This window comes from Mustelus asterias, chromosome 14 (assembly GCF_964213995.1).
Source record: "Mustelus asterias chromosome 14, sMusAst1.hap1.1, whole genome shotgun sequence".
NCBI lineage: Eukaryota > Metazoa > Chordata > Chondrichthyes > Carcharhiniformes > Triakidae > Mustelus > Mustelus asterias.
The window spans coordinates 105,269,081-105,291,794 of NC_135814.1; the positions used below are offsets into that span (position 1 = coordinate 105,269,081).

The 22,714-nt window shown below is 41.8% G+C and overlaps 1 protein-coding gene across 4 annotated transcripts in view; it reads right to left on the reverse strand.

The window, feature by feature from the left end:
- hdac4 (histone deacetylase 4) overlaps positions 1-22,714 on the reverse strand; it is a 444,296-nt gene that overhangs the window by 404,861 nt on the left and 16,721 nt on the right. For 3 of the 4 annotated variants that reach the window (XM_078229095.1, XM_078229105.1, XM_078229104.1), the window contains exon 2: positions 10,141-10,367. In XM_078229095.1, coding sequence (XP_078085221.1) covers positions 10,141-10,165 — 25 coding nt within the window. In that variant the 5' untranslated portion in view covers positions 10,166-10,367. Of the gene's footprint in view, positions 1-10,140; positions 10,368-10,655; positions 11,796-22,714 lie in introns of those variants that run through there. The other variant, XM_078229096.1, reaches the window with a different exon arrangement.

Below are 22,714 nucleotides of genomic sequence, written 5' to 3' on the forward strand. Positions count from 1 at the left end.
AACTTTTTCACTCCAATCCAGGCAAGGATTCATCAATGGAGACAGAAGACACAACCTGCCAGTTTTGTGGTGCAGTATAAATGTTCTTTATAACCATCAAATCAACACTACGTAATCATGTAGAAATTACAGACAGCTCCTCCACTGAAGGTTCAAATTGCAAAATGTGTGTCTGTGGCAGACATTTAGACACTACAATGGAAAGAATGAAACGTCAGATGATGATGTATGCGAACATTCAAAGGCAGTGATGCAGTACAAATTAAAACTGCCAGATTTATATTACGGGCATATGGTGCATATGAACACCCACAAATAATGCAAATATCTCCACCATCTCAACCTATCACAGATTACTGATATTCCCTTTTTTTGCTCTGGGCGAAGGAGTTTTCTACTGGTAAAGGATCCAGTGCTTCACTGTAAAATGGAATCACCTGAATGGAATTCAGAGATATTTACCAGAGCATGATAACTATCTCCTTTTCCAGCTCTTCAATATCATTGTACAAAGATGTGTCGGATAGGTGGATTGGCCATGCTAAATTGTCCCTTGGTGTCCAAAAATGTGTAGGTTAGAGGGATTGGTGACACTAAATTGCCACTTAGTGTCACAAGATGCACAAGTTAGGTGGATTGGCCATGCTAAATTGATCCTTAGTGTTTAAAGATGTGCAGGTTAGAGGGATTAGTGGGTAAATACATGGGGTTACTGGGTAACATGCTCTGTTTGAAAGTCGGTGCAGATTCGATGGGAAGAATGGCCTCCTTCTGCACTGTTGTGACTCTGCGATCTGCTAAGCAAAGGACCAAAATCTTAGTTTCAAATTCAGCCATTTCTGTCACTTGCATTTATTATAACAATGTGCACTCAAGTTGACAGAATGGCAGCAATGTAATGACCGTTTGTATAATTGCTCCAATTACATTCAAACAAAAACAAAACTTGTAAAGATTGATTATAATAAAAGTACATTTGCATTAAAGGCCTAGCGATATTGTTTTTTAAATCTTCTCCAATTCTTTTGGACAAAAATAAACACTGTAGAATTTGGATGTTTCTTTTAAAGAAACGGTTCCCGAAAATGGTGCACAACAAAGAAAAGAATAGAAAAGCTTCACTTTCACCAGCTAGAGTCATGCAGCTGGACACTGTGCTAGTGTTCCGACATAAACACTTCTACAATCCTGAAGTATTTCACATTATACTGAACTGCTTCCAAATAATACACCACAAATGAGAAGCAATGACTACAATGCTCAATTTTAAAGAGATTTACAATTCTAAATATAGATCATGAGTAAAAATCCTGTCAGTAAAATCCATGTGTACAATCTGGAGTGAAGTTCAGTCAAGCTTACATCGATCATTTTCATTGAATGAATACAAGAACTTGAGTATTACTGAGAAAACAGACACGCTGTCAAAACTTTTCATCTTGCACTTATCAGGACAGATTCGCAAGTATACCAATTGTAAAGCAGACAACAACTTCTATTCCATGAGATGCGAGTGCTGATTGGTTGGCAAGTGGAGTGGTTGAGATGTTGCTGTAGAGAATATACCAGGTGACAGTTAACTTTCAAACTTTTGTTTAATTTCAAACCAGGCAGGTTGAGTCTGATTGGTCAAGGCATTGCCCTGAGGAATGAACCACAAAATGGCTGTCCCCATTGCGACTTTTTTAGTTGAAAAAGCCGCTGAGTGGATATGCTCATTCTGTCTGTAAAGGACAGGGCCTTGTGGGAATACATGTAGCTTGCAGCATGTGTATGTGAGCCACAATGAAAGCCTGGCTGATAATCTTAAATTGGTTGTCAGTGTAATTCTTAGCACAATCAAGATTGTTTAGCAAGTGCTGCCCAATCGCAGAATCACATCTGATGTTGAGAAAAATAGGGTTTGAGTTTTGCAAGCACAGGTTGATTGGGTACGGTCCATGCTTGGCCTGTTGTGAACAGGCAAAGGGACATGCTGTTTGATATGACCAGTTTTTGGGATGTAGGGGGGGGGTATTTCCTCATTGCATGTAGATCTGTGTCCATTCTCTTTGTTATGTGGAACTATGAGAAGGTTGATGCTGCTGTTGCAGGGAAATGTGCAGGGACCACTCCTCTGCCCCAATGAAGGTTGGCAGCTGAAAGGGAGTGAAGTGCAACAGGCAAAGTGGGTTCCAAGAGGTTAGTAATCACCTGTCAAGGACTGAAAACATTCTCTATGAAGGAGTACTGTGAATAGCAACCTTTCACTTGGTCGTGGTTGCAGCTCTTCAGTTTCACTGATCAAAGGCATCCAAGCATGCCAGTTTCACTAGCACTAGGAACTAGCACTCCCTGCTGTGTACTCATCTCAGTGACCCTGTGAGTTCCACACAGCTCAAGAAATAGGTCCACTGCCTATTAAATGCAGAATCCTCGGTTGCACTTAAGTGTCTTGCCGGACAACTGCCGGGGACTGCCTGCTCGCCTACAAATGCACTCCGGTGAAAGCCAGAATAGGGATAAATGACAATTGGGTTTCTGACCTAATGTCACTTTTAAGGGATTTTAACTCCATATGCACACAACACACCTTCTCTTGCCAGGGAAAATTTACCACTATTTATGCAGCTGCTGCAGCTCTCCTAGCACTTCTGTCACACTTGTGGGCAATTGCATATAATTTCATGTGATCTGATCCTCAATAATTCTCTCAGGACCTCAAAGTTCTGAACTCTTCCACTCACTTAGCTTTCCACATCACTAATAATCCATTACATTGCTGTCAAAAGGATTAATTAGCATATTCATATCAAGTTACTTGAGGGAGAAAATAAAATCATACTAAGCCAATAACCTGCATCTTCTGTGATAGCAATAATTTAACCCTCAACTTGGCTTCCACCAGTGACAGGCTTGTAACCAGCACATCACCCTAACATTATACTTCGTTAGAGGTGAAGCACTTTGGAACGCCTAGAGATCATAAAAGGCACTAAATAAATGCAATTTCTTTATTAATATCAATCAAATTGTAGCTCTGGATACAATATAAATATGGAAGAGCAAAATCTTCAATGTTTTTCACACCATGATAACTTACTGAACATAAGAACATAAGAAATAGGAGCAGGAGTAGGCCATCTAGCCCCTCGAGCCTGCCCCGCCATTCAATAAGATCATGGCTGATCTGAAGTGGATCAGTTCCACTTACCCGCCTGATCCCTATAACCCCTAATTCCCTTACCGATCAGGAATCCATCTATCCGTGATTTAAACATATTCAACGAGGTAGCCTCCACTACTTCAGTGGGCAGAGAATTCCAGAGATTCACCACCCTCTGAGAGAAGAAGTTCCTCCTCAACTCTGTCCTAAACTGACCCCCCTTTATTTTGAGGCTGTGCCCTCTAGTTCTAGTTTCCTTTCTAAGTGGAAAGAATCTCTCCACCTCTACCCTATCCAGCCCCTTCATTATCTTATAGGTCTCTATAAGATCCCCCCTCAGCCTTCTAAATTCCAATGAGTACAAACCCAATCTGCCACAAACAAAATTGCCACAAGCTGGCTTCTTAACACCCATTTGTATTTGTCGTTCATATCTTATTTCTTAATTTATCACAGCCTCTCTCTAACTCTTTTCAACTTTGATCGTGTCCTCCGCTCTATATATCCTTAGCCATACATCTGAAATTCTCATTTTCAAAAATGAAATAGAATTTCTCTCTGAAAAGCGGATCCAAAACTCCAATTCTGCAAAGTCCAACCAACACAAATGCCTTAATATCTACAGAAGCCTTTCCATTTCTACAATACCTGTAATTTCCATAGTTAGATATGTGCACCACATAACTCTAAGGGTTATAAGCTGAAAACTATTCTTGGAAAATTAATTCTGTAGGCATTTTATTACATCCTGTCCCCATAGAATGGATTTAATACTTTTTGAAACAAATTACATAAATTCCCTTTAACATTAAATAAAATTTGGATTCTTCTGAGACTTCCTTTCTCGCACATTTGTAATATTTGAATTGCGCTGAATATTTTGTGACTTTTGGTGGTAGAAATCCATTATTCTGCAGGTCAACATTCTGATCCAGTACAAATTCATTCTGGAAATCACAACTACATGGATTTCATTTGTTAAAAGCAATATACTGCGGATGCTGGAATCTGAAACACAAACAGAAAATGATGAAATATCTCAGCAGGTCTGACAGCATCTGTGGAGAGAGAATGGAGCCAACGTTTCGAGTCTAGATGATCCTTCGCCGCCAGAGCTCTGATGAAGGCTCATTCGGACTCAAAACATTGGCTCTATTCTCTCTCCACAGATGCTGTCAGACCTGCTGAGGTTTTTCATCATTTTCTGTTTGTGTGTGTGGACTTCATTTGACTCTTTCCTGTGACTGGAATCCTAGAGTTTGTAGTTAAGACACCACATTAACACTTAGAGCAACAATTAACTCCTAAAAGCAGTAGTGTATGTTAGTTGTCGTGAAAAGTACCTTTTAACTCACCAACTTTCTTTTGTTAAGCTCGCTGAATAGTTTGTACTTCTTCTATGTTGTGGTCACCCAATTACATCCAGAGAACCCTCTGGCTACAATCAGTCCCACCCTCTACAATCCAGAAGTCATGATTGGAGCACTTGGGGATTCCTGAATCTATCACCTCTTCTAATTTGAATTAAGCAATTAACTGCATGAACATAATGAAACTAATCTGAGCGAACTAAAACTGGTTATATTATAATTAAAGAATAAATAAATTGATCACGGGAACAACTGGATATTGCAAATGAAGAAATTTCATGAACAGCTTCCATTGCAAAGGTTTCAATATTCACCATCAATGCTTAGTTATTGAAGTAATGGGAACAGTCAAATGAAGGGCAAAACAGACTACATGATTTAATGTTAGCAACTGGCAACATCCAGGCAGTTTTGAAAATGGCAAAATGTGCATGAATCTACACTGAGAAAAAGTAATTAGTTTTGCAATAAAGCAAAGTAAATGAATATGTTGGAATTATTGGAATTTATATTAACTGCTTAAAAATACTTAAAGTGCGCAGCTGGAAGTAATAACTTAACAGTAATCCTGTGTGAAATCTATAGATCTGAACTTCATTTTAAATTCATTGTTCAATAATATACGGAGGCATCTTTAATTTCAACATGGCTCGGAATATCAGTATGCTTTTACAGATTGCCGCTTTAAACCGAGATGTATAAAACATATGCAAATTAATTGCCTGTGACAAATCAATGAAACAACCTACTTTACATGCAAAATCTAGCTTCATGAGTCATCTAGGGACTTTGAAATGTTGACATTGCAATGTCGGACAATAAATTTTGACCAACAAGCACAACCACAAATCATGGCAGCAGGAGGATATACGTTCTGGGGTGATCAGTAAGTTTGCGGATGACACAAAACTGGCAGGACTTGCAGATAGTGAGGAACATTGTCAGAGGCTACAGAAGGATATAGATAGGCTGGAAATTTGGGCAAGGAAATGGCAGATGGAGTTCAATCCTGATAAATGCGAAGTGATGCATTTTGGTGGGAATAATGTAGGGAGGAGCTACACGATAAATGGAAGAACCATAAAGGGTGTAGAGACGCAGAGGGACCTGGGTGTGCAAGTCCACAGATCTTTGAAGGTGACGTCCCAGGTGGAGAAGGTGGTGAAGAAGGCATATGGCATGCTTGCCTTTATAGGACGGGGCATAGAGTATAAGAGTTGGGGTCTGATGTTGCAGATGTATAGAACGTTGGTTCGGCCGCATTTGGAATACTGCGTCCAGTTCTGGTCGCCACACTACCAGAAGGACGTGGAGGCTTTGGAGAGAGTACAGAAGAGGTTTACCAGGATGTTGCCTGGTATGGAGGGGCTTAGTTATGAGGAGAGATTGGGGAAACTGGGGTTGTTCTCCTTGGAAAGACGGAGGATGAGGGGAGACTTAATAGAGGTGTATAAAATTATGAAAGGCATAGATAGGGTGAACGGTGGGAAGCTTTTCCCCGGGTCGGTGGTGACGTTCACGAGGGGTCATAGGTTCAAGGTGAAGGGAGGGAGGTTTAACACAGATATCAGAAGGACATATTTCACACAGAGGGTCGTGGGGGCCTGGAATGTGTTGCCGGGCAAGGTGGTGGAGGCGGACACACTGGGAACGTTTAAGACTTATCTAGACAGCTATATGAACGGAGTGGGGATGGAGGGATACAAAAGAGTGGTCTAGTTTGGACCAGGGAGCGGCGCGGGCTAATTGTTCCTTGTTTCTCGTTTCAAGGCTACATTCTATGATCATCTTGCTGGTGCCAGTACAGAGCGAGACTGCGGATAGTTGGGAACCTGTCTCGGGGGCAGGGAATTCAGATGGTGTTCGTGGAAGTGGAAATGACTAGGGTTGGGAAGCATTTTCCGATCAGGGCCATTGTGATCTCCTGGACTCGTTTCGATCGCCTCAGGGGGTCGGAGAGGAATTTCCCAGATTTTTTTTCCCCATATTGGCCCTGGGGTTTTTCACTCTGGGTTTTCGCCTCTCCCTGGAGATCACATGGTCTGGAATGGGGGGGGGGGGGGGGGAGTTAATAGGTTGTAATGAACAAAGCATCGTAGCTGTGAGGGACAGCTCGGTGGATAGGATATTGGTATGTAGATAGGCTGGAAAATTGGGCGGGGATCCTGGATTCAGGATTCAATCCTGGACCGGGAAGCGGCGCGGGCTTGGAGGGCCGAAGGGCCTGTCCCTGTGCTGTATTGTTCTTTGTTCTTTGTTTGTTCTTTGTTCTCACACAAAATATCTGAATGATCAAAAATTCATCAGGGATTTAAGATTCTATTTCCCTTATGGTTTGAGGAGAACGGTGAAACACGTCAACCAAATGCACCTTTCTGAACCTGTAGTGAGCTTTGAAAGTGTCAGCACTTTACCAAATTTCGCTCAATACATATTATGGGCCAGACTTTGCTGTCAAGAGAATGGTGCGCTCAGTGCTGTTTCTGCAAAATAGTACAGGAAACAGCAGGTGCCTGGTTAAATGTCAAGCTACAGCAACATGTAGTCCAGTATATTCTTTACAAATCATTGCAACCCATTCATTTATCTAAAGCTGTAAATGTTTTTCAATCTGCCATCATTCATTTGTAAGAAAGTTTGCATCATCAGGTTAACAGCTGTGTTTTTCCTCTCCTACTCTTCTTCCACTCTTACAGGTGGCCATTGCTGGTCCCTTTTCACTCAGGCAGTGAAACCAACAGGAAATCAAGGACCTAACCACAAGTGCCACCAATACCACTTCAAGAAACCTGCTGACAGGAAGGCAGTTATGTCATTCTGGAACTAGAATTCAAACCCAGACTCTCTTGGGACGCAAGCCCAGGCCTCAATTTTACCAACTTCCTCTGTTGTCATGTGACATTAATTACTTTCAGGCAATTGCCTTTCCGTATTCGAAGTTAAGACTGCAGATGTAGGCAACAATAACTGCTTGCGTATTCAACATGGTTTGTGAGTGCTATGTAAAAAGTCTTGATCAAATTAGCTCATTATTCTTCAGAAGTTGATACTTAAACATAATGCGAGATGAACAAGTGAGAGGATGCAACATAAAAGTAAGCCACACAAGCATTTCAGTTCTAAAAGTGGTTCTAACTATTTCAATAGTCAAAGACAACAGGACAATCCTCGCTGCAGTTTTGGAAGGCAAAGTAAATACCATTATCAAATGACATCTGTACTAAACCTCAAAAATTCTGTTGAACAGCTGGAACCAGCCACAAATTTACAGCAGAATGCAACTTCATATTACCACTGAAACGTTTATTACAGCGTGAAGACAAATTTATGCTTTTTCACCCGCCTTTCTATTATTTCTTCCCCTCTCCTGAAATTTTTAGCACTTAGTTGCACTGAAGTGTTCACTATTTCCCCACACTTACTTACTTTTAATGTTCTCATAATGGCAAGAAAAAAGTCAGATTCTCGCTTTCACCAGATGGAAAGTATTATTTTATCCATTTTAGGCTCAAAGTGGATGATCTCAAATTTGCCACAGTTTTGCCTACATCTTTATCAACTCTTCAGAAGTTGATACTTAAACATAATGCGAGATGAACAAGTTAGAGAATGTCCAAGTTCCCATGGTTCCCCACAGAAAGCAATGTGCCAAACTTTGCTGTAGTGGCACTTCTCTGTGTGTCATTTACTAAGACTTCTTTCTGCATCCTTCAATTCAAAACATTTTTGAACTGGTAACTGCAGAGGGTAATGGGGTGGGGTGGGAGGGAAACTCATGTGGAACCTTAGGTAACTGCAGGACCAAGCAGACCTCCTTAACCAAACAGAATTTAGAATTGAGAAAGCAGCAGAAAAGATGGAGAAGGAAATAAAGTCAAATACAATCAAACCAGGGCAAGAAAGGGAAATAAAGAGAAAAGATTGTGTTGAGAGAAGAGATGCAAAAAGGAAACAAGAACAAAATTAAAATTTGACACGTTTAAATTGATTACGTGAAGGACTGAGATTGTGCAATTTAATCCCTTTCTGAAATGCAGGTTAATTGGCGTATGAACAATTATCAGATTCTTAAAAAATAAGGAACCAAATTCTAGCCTTAACATTCTGCAAATAGTTTAACGGGCAATTGATGTGCAAACCCAGCAAGTCATTAAAAATAATGCAGAAGTTAAGAGTGGGATACAGTTTCTACCTCAACCAGCAAGCTCTGGAGATGCGCAATTCTCAACTGGTTGGCCTATTTTCACATTAATGAAGTGTTTACACATACCATTATTTTTCCAGAAATGCCCAGCCAAGCTGACCTGAACACTATCTTTCCAACATAATAAAAACCAAATGCAGGTTTTGTAAGTGTAATGGATAAGGACAAGGCATGCTGCAGGCATTCCAACTTTCACATTTGCATTCACTACATAAACCACAAGGTCAATGAATGATAACCCCCAATCCAATGCTTGATTGTGTAGATTACATCAAAAGATTAGAATCAAGTTAAAAGCAAAATACTGCTGGAATCTGAAACAAAAGCAGAAAATGTTGGAAAATCTCAGCAGTTCTGACAGCATCTATGGGGAGAGAATCGAGCCAACGTTTTGAGTCTAAATGACCCTTTGTCAGAGCTTAAGACGAAGGGTCATCTGGACTCAAAACATTGGCTCGATTCTCTCCCCACAGATGCTGTCAGACCTGCTGAGATTTTTGTTACAGGTTTTCTCTCCTGCCTTTCCCAAAAATAACAATTTTAGCTCGATATCATTTGCTAAATTACATACAGTATTCGTGTCAACAGAGAGGAAAGTTTGAAACTTAATGAAAACCAATCAAGTTAGAACATACAGCCAATGTGAAACCTGGTAATGAAAAGCATTGGTATCCAAATACTCAGATAAATTTAAGTAATTTATTTTCTTCCTACAACATGTTTAAGATCCTTTAACTAGTTTTGAGACTAAGTGGGAATCCACTATGTTGTACACATTCAGCAGTCAGAGATCTTGAAAGGTCAACTGTTACTTAGTTGGTAAGAAACCTCAGCATTGGCTGCAAGGACAATTAAGACACTAATGGTCATCGCCAATTTACTGAGCAACATTTGGCACAACTCTAATTGTAGAGCATGCTCTAAGAAACTGCAACGTCTTCATAATATGCAGTATGGATTGTTTGTTACAGTAATTAATACTTTTTTTACGAAACAGGCATAAAATTATGGAAATAGATCTGATGTAGTAGTTTTCTTATTTAGAAAGCAGCATTGTACCATGCAGAATTCACTTTGACAGCTCTTTCCCCTCCACTCTGATGGGGCAGACTCAGATTGGGCTAAGGCTCCACAATTGCCAACAGCCCTATAGATACAAGTTCAAGCCCAGTAAACAGGCATCACAACCAAGACCAAATCTGTTCTTACAGAAGATCCACACTCTTCCAACAGGAATGACTATATTTTATCGGAAGCAGGAAATCTACACGAGGCGGGATTGGAGGGGTGTATGGTTGGGCGGGAACTTTGTATAGTTTCATCACCATATCAAATTGCATCATCCAAGAGGAGCTATTATATTACTGTGTTAATTTTAGCATACATTGCACAGCACAAGGTAGATATTGAAAGTGGCTTACCTGAATGGCTTTGTGAGGTCATCATTTAGACAGTCTACTGCTGCAGCAAATGGCAATGGGTCAAATTTTCCAAACAACTGAAAGGACAGCCCCCAGGAACTCCAACACTCCAGGAATACATACAAACTTAGTATGTTAATAAAATCTTTGTTGGTAAAGCATCCTCTTCAGACAAGGTAATATTTTCCAAACTAAATGTTTTGCTCACTGCGCTTCCAACTGTGAACCTGTTGGGAAAGACATTTCGGTTCATTAGGATCAGAAAAGGGCTATTTAGGTCGGTAAAAACGATCCAATGCATTTTGGGTATTTTAAGCTGATTAATACAGAAAGAAAAATCAATAAGCATGAGAACCAAAGCTCAACTACTTTATTATTGGGAAACGGAGACTTTCAGCCCTCCCTGAATTCTTCATAATCTTACTGCAAGAATTAAAACTATGTGCAAGCAAAAGAGTAAACCAAAGAACTCATAACTTTCGAAAATTAGTAACTGGGGTTTCACTCCTCCTTACCTCGGAGATCTCCAGAGGTCCGACAACCCTTCGAGATCTTTGCACTCCCGCTCCACCTTGTGCCTGAGTTTTATTGCACCATCATCAGTGATTCACTGCCACGATCTTAAGCTCCAAAATTTCCTCCTTGAGCCTCAGCAGTGCCCTACCCTCTGTAACATGCTTCTTTCGACCAAGTTTTGATCAGCTTGGGCCTGGGCGGGATGTCGTCGGAGAGTCAGTGCAGACTTAATGGGCCAAAAGGCCTCCTTCTGCACTGTAGAAATTCTATGATTGTGGGTTCAAGTCCTATGCCTTGAGCATAAAAGTTTCTGCTGACAGTCCTGAGTACAGTACTCTTGACGGCACTATCATTCAGACAAGACATTAAACCAAGGCCCCATCAGAAAAGATTGTATCACTATATTATGGAAAAAGGCAAGGCTGTTATCCTCCAATGTCCCTGAACCAGTGCCACTAAAACAAATAATCTAGTCTCCAATATATAACTGTTTGTGGTATTTGTTGTGAAATAATTAGACTACTCTATTTCCTACACTTTAGAAATACTTAATTGGCAGTAGGCGTCAGATGGGCTACACGATTACAAGTCTCCTTATAATGGCTCAGTGTCAATTTCTTTCTAACACCGCTGTGAAGCACCTTGGACATTCTGCTACATTAAAGAGGCTATATAAATGCAAATTGTTGTTACTGAAAGAATACTTACAATCTAAAATAAAACCAATCCCACTCAATTTCATAATCGCAAAATGCAAAAGGCCAGAATTTGTTTGAAATAAAATCTGTTAAAAAGTAAAACACTATGCTATGTAACATTGTAACACAATGAATCACAATCTTAAAAAAAGTTCTCTTCTGGTTTCAGTTTTCTAACGGAATTAATGAACTCAAAGGAGATTTAAATTCAACATTTATAATAGCAAATGTGTAGATCTTAAAACTGTTGTACTATGAGAAGTTAAAACAAGCAGTGAAGAAGCTGAAACAATTGTGCAATGTTGCAAGCAGACAACAAAAGCACTCGGCTACACCCTGTAGCCAGTTCACATGACAATGCAAAAGAGCTGCCCAAAGTAGTACACTGGATAAACAATTCAGTCACATGACTGGTAGATGCAACATGTCCCTTTGTTTTGCGCCCCAGCTGGTTATCGTGTTGTGATGAAATCATCTTATCACCACTAAGTGTAATATGAAATAGTATGCAATTGTGATAAAAAGATTACTGTTAATCCTTTTCTCCAACTGCACTGCGTGTAAAGCAGATCTTAAAATGTTGCATCATTCAAGAGGTTTAAAATTGCTTTTTTTGTAAATGTTGAAGCAGAAATACAGCCAACAATTTTATCATTTCATTATTAGCAGATAAAAGAATTGGCATTTGGACAGAACTCTGATGGGAAACAGTCAAAGGCAGCTGTATAACTCGTTTGTTGGTTGTTAATCACTATAAGCAAATTGATACTGATAGCATTACGACCCAAGTCTGGAATACTCACTACTTAAATAACCACCCCATATTAGCAAATAGAAACAAAGAAAATGTTTTTAAATCTTTGTTATATAATGTATGGTATTGCCAGATGTCTCCTGAAATTAACTCGTTTTGAGAGGGGAAAGAGAAAAAAAATTATTGTGAAAAAAATAAAATTCCCCTTGCCTACCGTGTGCCCGAACAATCCTGGTTCAGCAGTGATTGTCCTTTCATAAAGTAAAGTTTATTTATTCATCACAAGTAGGCTTACATTAACACTACAATGAAGTTCCTGTGAAAATCCCCAAGTCGCCACACTCCGGCGCCTGTTCGGGTACACTGAGGGGGAATTTAGCATGGCCAATGCACCCTAACCAGCACGTCTTTCGGACTGTGGGAGGAAACCGGAGCACTCGGAGGAAAACCCATAGGTAAACATCTGAATGGAGTTTGGGTCAAATAACAAAGCGGAAATGACAGATTCGCAATGCCCAACTGACTGACTGACACGATTTCTGAAGTTTCACTGCAGAATCAAGAACCTTTTTGGACCATTGCAGAATGTTAAAAGGGTAGCAACTGCAGTTATTCCCACATATAAATCTGCACATTTAACTTTAAGCACCAGCTAAATCTACATTAAGTGCTTTTATTACACAGAGTTTGCCGCATAGAAACAGTCATTTGGCCTAACTGGTCTTCCTTTCCAGAATTAATGCTCCATGTGAGCCGTCTTCAATCAGCACATTAAAGCAGATGGCCTGATCATTATTACATTGTTGTTTGTGGAAATTCTCTGTGTGAATATTAGGCACTATCTTTCCTACATTATAACAATGTCTACACTTCCAAAGTACTTTAATGGCTGTGAAGTACTTTGGGACATCCGACACTTATGAAAGATATTATTTAAATGCAAGCCTCTTAGTATATTCTTCTTTTCCTTGGTCCCTCATGCACTTCTCCAGCTTCCTCTTGACAATTATTCCTGCTATTTCATCTCAGCTCGTCCATGTGTTCAGAAGTTCCATATTCTAACCACTTTCTGGTTAAAGAGGATTCCCCTGAATATCATGGGTTTGACTGCTGACAATCTTTTATCTAGCTTTGGTCTCCTCCACAAATGGAAATATTCCCTTTCTGCCAAAACCTGTTCATAATTTTAAAAGACATTCAGAGTAGGTTACTTTGCAGCCTTCTCTTTTCTAGAGAACAGAACACCAGCCTACTTAGTCTTTCCTGATAGTTATGGCCCCTCTGTTTTGGTATCATCCTTGTAAAGCTTGTTTTCCACTTTCCCTATTGCCTCTATATCACTCTTTGTAATATGGAGACCAGAACTGTACACAGTATGTAAATGTGGCCTATCTATTTAGCCTAACTTCATTGCCTTTCAATTCAAATCCCTGGATATGAGCCCCAGTGCTGTTTGCATTTTTATGGCCTTGTTAAACTGCAGTAACCCCCACAGTATGGAAGGAGGTCATTCGGCCCATCGAATCTGCACCGACCACAATCCCACCCAGGCCCTAGTCCCATAATCCCACACATTTACCCTGCTAATCTTCCTGACACTCTGGTCAATTTAGCATGATGTGGAGATGCCAGCGTTGGACTGGGGTAAACACAGTAAGAGTTTTAACAACACCAGGTTAAAGTCCAACAGGTTTATTTGGTAGCAAATGCCATTAGCTTTCAGAGCCCTGCTCCTTCGTCAGATGGAGTGGAAATCTGCTCTCAAACAGGGCACAGAGACACAAAATCAAGTTACAGAATACTGATTAGAATGCAAATCTCTACAGCCAACCAGGTCTTAAAGATACAGACAATGTGAGTAGCATTAAGCACAGGTTAAAGAGATGTGTATTTTCTCCAGACAGGACAGCTAGTGAGATTCTGCAAGTCCAGGAGGCAAGCTGTGGGGGTTACTGATAGTGTGACATAAACCCAACATCCCGGTTTAGACCATCCTTGTGTGCGTGGAACTTGGCTATCAGTTTCTGCTCAGCGACTCTGCGCTGTCGTGTGTCGTGTAGGTCGCCTTAGAGAACGCTTACCCGAAGATCAGAGGCTGAATGCCCGTGACCGCTGAAGTGCTCCCCGACAGGGAGAGAACAGTCTTGCCTGGTGATTGTCGAACGGTGTTCATTCATCCATTGTCGTAGCGTCTGCATGGTTTCCCCAATGTACCATGCCTTGGGACATCCTTTCCTGCAGCGTATCAGGTAGACAACGTTGGCCGAGTTGCAAGAGTAGGTACCGTGTACCTTTTAGATGGTGTTCTCACGCGAGATGATGGCATCCGTGTCGATGATCCGGCACGTCTTGCAGAGGTTGCTGTGGCAGGGTTGTGTGGTGTCATGGTCACTGTTCTCCTGAAGGCTGGGTAGTTTGCTGCGGACAATGGTCTGTTTGAGGTTGCGCGGTTGTTTGAAGGCAAGAAGTGGGGGCGTGGGGATGGACTTGGCGAGATGTTCGTCTTCATCAATGACATGTTGAAGGCTCCGGAGGAGATGCCGTAGCTTCTTCGCTCCGGGGAAGTACTGGACAACAAAGGGTACTCTGTCCATCGTGTCCCGTGTTTGTCTTCTGAGGAGGTCGGTGCGGTTTTTCGCTGTGGCGCGTCGGAACTGTAGATCGATGAGTCGAGCGCCATATCCTGTTCTTATGAGGACATCTTTCAGCGTCTGGAGGTGTTGTTGCGATCCTCCTCATCCAAGTAGATCCTGTGTATACAGAGGGCATGTCCGTAGGGGATGGCTTCTTCAACGTGTTTAGGGTGGAAGCTGGAGAAGTGGAGCATCGTGAGGTTATCCGTGGGCTTGCAGTACAGTGAGGTGCTGAGGTGACCGTCCTTAATGGAGATGCGTGTGTCCAAGAATGCAACCGATTCCGGAGAGTAGTCCATGGTGAGTCTGATGGTGGGATGGAACTTGTTGATGTCGTCATATAGTTGCTTCAGTGATTGTTCACCATGACTCCAAAGGAAGAAAATGTCATCGATGTATCTAGTGTGTAGCATCGGTTGAAGGTCCTGTGCGGTGAAGAAGTCTTGTTTGAACCTGTGCATGAAGATGTTGGCATATTGAGGTGCGAATTTGGTCCCCATGGCTGTTCCGTGTGTCTGGATGAAGAACTGCTTGTTGAAGGTGAAGACATTGTGGCCCAGGATAAAGCGGATGAGTTGTAAAATTGCATCTGGAAACTGGTAGTTGTCGGCACTGAGTACTGAGGCCGTTGCAGCAATGCCATCATCGTGGGGGATGCTGGTGTAGAGTGACGAGACATCCATTGTGACGAGGAGTGCTCCTGGTTCAACTGCTCCATGTGTGCCGAGTTTCTGTAGGAAGTCCGTAGCGTCACGACAAAAGCTGGGGGTTCTTTGTACAATGGGTTTCAGGATGCCCTTGACATAGCCGGAGAGGTTCTCGCACAGGGTCCCACTGCCTGATAATTTTAACCTCTGCAAGACGTGCCGGATCATCGACACGGATGCCATCATCTCACGCGAGAACACCATCTACCAGGTACACGGTACCTACTCTTGCAACTTGGCCGTTGTCTACCTGATACGCTGCAGGAAAGGATGTCCCGAGGCATGGTACACTGGGGAAACCATGCCGACGCTACGACAACAGATGAATGAACACTGCTTGGCAATCACCAGGCAAGACTGTTCTCTTCCTGTGGGGGAGCACTTCAGCGGTCACGGGCATTCAGCCTCTGATCTTCGGGTAAGCATTCTCCAAGGTGGCCTTCACGACACACGACAGCGCAGAGTCACTGAGCAGAAACTGATAGCCAAGTTCCGCACACATAAGGACGGCCTAAACCGGGATGTTGGGTTTATGTCACACTATCAGTAACCCCCACAGCTTGCCATCAGGACTTGCAGAATCTCACTGGCTGTTCTGTCTGGAGACAATACACATCTAGAACATAGAACATAGAACATTACAGCGCAGAACAGGCCCTTCGGCCCACGATGTTGCACCGACCAGTTAAAAAAAAACTGTGACCCTCCAACCTAAACCAATTTCTTTTCGTCCATGAACCTATCTACGGATCTCTTAAACGCCCCCAAACTAGGCGCATTAACCTGTGCTTAATGCTCCCTCCACTCACACTGTCTGTATCTTTAAGACCTGGTTGTCTGTAGAGATTTGCATTCTAATCAGTATTCTGTAACTTGATTTTGTGTCTCTGTGCCCTGTTTGAGAACAGATATCCACTCCATCTGACGAAGGGGCAGTGCTCCGAAAGCTAATGGCATTTGCTACCAAATAAACCTGTTGGACTTTAACCTGTTGTTGTTAAAACTCTTACCCAATTTAGCATGGCCAATGCACTTAATCCGCACATCTTTGGAGTGTGGGAGGAAACCGGAGCACCTGGAGGAAACCCACGCAGACATGGGGAGCACATGCAGACTCCACACAGACAGTGACCCAAGCCGGGAATCGAACCCGGGTCCCTGGCGCTGTGAGGCAGCAGTGCTAACCACCGTGCCACCCATTGCCACATTGTTACTTTCAATGATTTGCGTGTCTGAACCCCTAAATCCTTTTGCTTTTCTACCCTATTTAGGCATTTATTTTCCAAGAAGAATATGGCTTTCTTATTTTTCCTACCAAGATACACCACCTGACTTATCTATTTTGAAATTAATTTGCCATTTATGCACCCACATCACATTTCACAGGAATAATGAAATGGTCAAAAAAGCCTGGTTATTCCCTTTCTTCAACATGGCACTTTTTATTTCTTCAGTGTTTAACATTTACACCATTGTGCCTCTATAATCCCCTTCTGAACTGGGTAGGGGAGGGGGGATTATCCTGCACCCTTTCTAAAACCATTTAAACTTTGACTGTACACCTGCCACAATAAACCTGTTCAAAAGCTTCCTTGCCTCTGCTTTCATTGTTCTTAACTTCTCCAATACCCTACCCCTCCACACCCTGATGTTCCCCTGAACATCACTTTCGCTAGTGAAATAATTCACCACCTGATCTGAGTCGATCATCTGAAGCAAAACCTCACCTCCATCTCCTCACGCAAATTGTGTCACTCGTTCAAATTATTGTGGCAGAAAATAGACAAGCCCACACTCCCCAATCACAAGCTTCCTTCCATCACTTTACACTTCTCCTCACACCATCAGCACCCAGAAATATATCACAAAAGCTGGAATTTTCCAGCCACTCTCACTGGTGGGATCTTCCAGTCCCACAATGGCAACCCCAGCTGCCAGTTTGCCTGCGGTGAGGGTTCATGGAACTGCAAACCCCATTGACAGCGACACAACTAGAATATCCCACATCCGCTGCCGTAAAACACGCCATGGAGGGGGGTATCCCCCCAAAAGAGTGTATGCCTTAACCTTCGCCTCCCCATGCTCATCTTCTGCTACCACACCTCGACACTTCTCATCCTACCTCAACTCATCCCACATTTTCTGATGTGCCTCCCATCACACAAATAAATACCCCTCTTTAGCTCAACACTGACCAACATTTTCTATGGGTTACTCTTCCCTCCTCCCCATCTTAAAGTGCCTTCAGCCACCACTCCTCCCTCAGCTAATACACCATCTTCAATCTCTACTTCCTTACAAGCTTTCTAACATGGCATCACCATGCAGCTTCACACTGGCCTCCCCTATCACTCTCCATCAAACCCCAAAAACTGACAACTAGTCCAAAATTCGACCACTTGTATCCTACACCACACTAAACAGTACATCAACATCACTGCTGCCCTTGCCTTGGCCTCAATTGTTTCACAGAAGTATTCATCTCAAAATGGTTGCCATACCAATTCTGCGACTGTAAAAGAAAAACAGAATTCCTCCTGCCATCCATTATTAAAATCCTAAGTTTCCCGAGACATTTGCTGCACTCACAAATAGCATCACAAGAAGCAGTTGGAAGACTTCTGACATTCACTTTCCCAAGCTAAATCTAAAAGAATACACTTACGGTTTTACTAGTCTTCCTACATTTATATTACCAACAGTAACCAGAGGAACTCTTCCTCAAATCTTCATAGAAGAATCAGAAAAAAAATTTTCATTCAGCAACATATTTAACATAAATCTCTAGTCTGAATCACAAATTAGGATGCTTTCTTTTAAGATCCTCTTTACAAATCTGAGTTACCTTCAAATCTAAAGGCAGAAATCCACAAAACAAACCAACTTAATAATGTATTGGTCCAACAGTTAATGGAATATTTGAATACATGTTAAAAGATTTATGCACATATTCACAGCATGACTAGAACTACATATACTGAATTTGGTATTAGATGAAAGGATTTGTAGCTTGTTAGAATAGCTTGCCAGGGAGTATTAAGATCTCTTCCAGGATGGTTCATTGGAAATTGAACTATGTAGGTGACTTTTTTCCCTTTGGATCTCTCTTTCATCCTCTCACTACCAATGTCATGTATCCTTGGTCAGTTGGGGAGACGAATGAGCTCTGCCATGCAAATTTACACAACGTATTTTTTTTAATTTCTCAAGTGTATGACTATGTTAATGGGACCAAAGGAGAAACGTATCAGTTAATGTTGAAAGCCTCTGATTGGCAGCTAACAACATCCACAAACCAATCTGCAACCTCACACAGATTCAAACCTAGAAATCATAGATCACAGAATTTACAGTGCAGAAGGCCATTTGGCCCATCGAGCCTGCACCGAAAACAATCCCACGAAGGTCCCATCCCTGCAACCCCACATATTTACCCTCCTAATCCCCCTGACACTAGGGTCAATTTAGCATGGCCAATCAACCTAACCCGCACATCTTTGGACTGTGGGAGGAAACCGGAGCACCCGGAAGAAACCCACGCAGACATGGGGAGAACTTGCAAACTCCACAGGGACCCGAGGCCGGAATTGAACCCAGGTCCCTGGCGCTATGAGGCAGCAGTGTTAAGCACTGTGCCCTACTACAAATTATCAAATATCAGAAATAACCTGCATTATTGTGCAATTCTGCAATCTTTCCTGAACTTTAAAGCGTCCTCTGGAAAATCCAGAAAGAATTCATTCTAATTGCTTCCCCTGTTTTGACCTTCCTGATAACTCTCTGTCCAAGAACACAAGCAGGCCATCATTTGGTCTTTCTCACAAAAGCTGGTGAGAGCACAAGATACCGGGGGCAGGGTATAGAAGAGACAGAAGCACTCGGGGTGGGGGAAAAGAGAGAGGGGCAGAGAGAGAGGGACACACAGGGGAGTAAAGAGAGACAAAAGCACGGGGGAAAGTTAGCAAGGGAGACACAGAGGGTGAGAGAAAGCATGAGAGACTCAGAGCAGGGAGAGGATGAATCAGAGAGGAGGAAGAGTGAGGCACAGAGGAGAGAAGGGAGTCAGAGGCAAACACAGAAGACCACAGAGAGAAAAAGGGTGTCTTCATGTAATGGGTCAGTTTTGAATCAATTTTCCAAAAGCCATTGCATTTTAAAACCAATTAATTAATCATCTATCTGTACTTTGTTGACAATTAGAAAAAAAATAAAATGCTAATGTTTTACATCAGTGAAAAGATATTGTAATTTGTAACAGGACAGAGGACACTGGAAAAACTCAACAGGTCTGCCAGCATCTATTAGGGGAGAAACAGAGTCAACACGGAGTTATGGAACCTTCATTTTTCCAGCGACCTCTGTTCTTGTTTCAGATTTCACCATCCACAGAAATGTGTTTTAATTTACAATATCTGTGAGATAAGGGGGTGAGCAAAGGGAAGGTGAGAGCAAGAAACAGTGGATGCGCAGGTTACTCCCCAGTTCTAATTTATTTATTTTATTGAGTTTTGAGAGTAAGGGCTCAAAGAGAAAAAGAGCAAAAAAAAGCAACAGAGGTAAGTAAGAGGCAACATTTTCTCCAACTTCCCAGATGGAAGGTCACAGATCAACTTGGAATATTAATACATTGGTCCGTGAACAAGAGAGAAATTTTAGACCCAAGGTTTCCAGTTCAAGCCCGAGAGCACTCCTGACCCACAAGGAAAGTTTAAAAGGTTTTACTCTTGCAGAGTGTCTTGTAGCCCTCATTCATTTGACAATAATTTTCCACAGTGGAGCTGGTATTGTGCATGTCTTCCATGCTCCACAGTTCATACTCAGTCTCATTACCTGGCTTGTGAACATTCAGCCTGCAGCGAGTACCTAGCATGGCTCCCAAAATCTGGAATTAGAAGTAGTGACCAGTGGGATTGTAGTGCAAATGCAGAGTTCATTCTCCAAAATAATTCTGCATCTAGAAAACAGGATATCAGGAATGCACTTTGTGAACTCAGATGATTTGCCTCAGCTTTAGATACATCCCCCAAGGATTAGAGTGTTCAATTCTGGTCGCCGCACTACCAGAAAGGTGTGGAGGCTTTGGAGAGGGTACAGAAAAGCTTTATCAGGATGTTGCCTGGTATGGAGGGCATTAGCTATGAGGAGAGGTTGGAGAAACTTGGTTTGTTCTCATTGGAACGACGGAGGTTGAGGGGCGACCTGATAGAAATCTACAAGACTATGAGGATAGTCAGAAGCTTTTTCCCAGGGTGGAAGAGTCAATTAAGAGGGGGCATAGGTTTAAGGTGCAAGGTTTAAAGGAGATGTACGAGGCAAGTTTTTTTTTTACACAGAGGGTGATGGGTGCCTGGAACTCGCTGCCGGGGGAGGTAGTGGAAGCAGATATGATAGTGACTTTTAAGGGGCGTCTGGACAAATACATGAATAGGATGGGAAAAAAGGGATATGGTACCCGGAAGGGTAGGGGGTTTTAGTTCAGACGGACAGCATGGTTGGTGCAGGCTTGGAGGGCCGAAGGGCCTGTTCCTGTGCTGTAATTTTCTTTGTTCTTCGATTCCACAGGATCATGTGGACCACCTTGCAATTTTTTGTTTCTGTTCCCATTTGTGATGAGAATGTTTGTTCCTTTCCATATTGCATGTGATCAGGCCAGGAGTGTTTGCAACATTTATATTCCTGGGTGATGGGAGAGAATACTATCACTCATATTATGCCATATTTGTCTTATTAATCTTACATGAAACAAAGGTACAAGACAGTCAATGGAGAAAGGAATCCTAGTACCATGTAAACTAGGCTGGCAATTGAATAGTTGCTGTGTACAGAAAAAAAATGATTAGGCAAACCACTTAAGTTGTGTCAATTTGTCATCTCCACGCAAATAGATTTCTAAGCATTAATTCTAAAAATAAAATTTTAGAAAATAAAATATGAATGACTGCAACAATCAACAAACTGGAGTCAACATCATACATTATTTCAAGAAATTGTGTCAATCCAAAATAATTTAACAGCATTTTTGAGTGATACTGGAGAACAATAACAATTTGCAACTAACTAGGTTTGGGTAAGGGGGAGCCAGTGTAGACCAGCATCAACCCAAATCAACCAGAATTCCTGCTCCTGGGAACCATTTGGTTATCAACGGGAATAGGGTCTGTGTGGGATTGTGGTTGGTGCAGACTCGATAGACCGAATGGCCTCCTTCTGCACTGTCGGGATTCTATGAACTCAGCCAAATGAATAGCATTGGATGAAGGGCAGATTTGGACTACTGCCCAACCTTCCAACCACCTCAGCACCAACTGGTGGGTGGTATTGTCAGGTCATTCAAAGCTCAGATGTTTGAAGCATTGCCACAATAACTTCCACCTCACAAACTTAAGCTCATCGGAACTCTTCTGTTGTGCTCAGTTTATCCATTACTTCTTACTTGCTGACATACGTTAGCTCCTGGTTCAGAAATATCCCAGTTTAAGAATTATCTTCAATTTGCAATTCCTCTCTGGACTCAACACTGCCTCCATTTCTGTAACCTACTAATAACACTCTGGGGTCGCTAATTCTGGCTTCTTGAGCATCTGCCTTTTGCTGCCTAGACCCCAATTACAACATTAACTTCAAAAGAACCTGGTTAGCTGTAAAGCATGTTGAACTGTTCTGAGGTTGTGACAAGATTTGTACATAAATACAAGTCTTTGTTAATTTCTAAACTTTCCTCCTTACAGAATGAGAGGCAGTGAGGTCGAAGATGCTCCCTTTTAAAATCTTCACCTTCGACCACTCTTTTTTGTCATTCATCCAACTATCTCCTTCTGTAACACAGTGTCAAATTTTGTTAGGTAAAACTCTTGTGAAGTGCCTTGGGATTTTTCACTCAGCTAAGGTTCTGCGCAAATACAAATTGTTGTTGTTAAAGCAGTGATAAGGTACAGAGCCCAACTATACCAAGTGGGAGGATGGGCTGCAATGACAGGTTGCAGAGGGGAAGCTTACATTCACTTGAATATAGAATATTAGCTATTTCTGGGATGTTACTCCTCCACAGTGAAGACCAATCCAAAATACACGGTCAATTCGTCTGCTATTTCCTTATTTTCCATTATTAATTCCCCAGACTCACTTGCTATAGAACCAATGATCACTTTAATTTTTCCAACTATCTATCAAAACTCTTACTCTTATTTTTTCCTCATTAATCTTTAGTCATTCTTTGCTTTTTTAAAAAATATTCTGTCCAATTTTCTGACCTACCATGAATCTTTG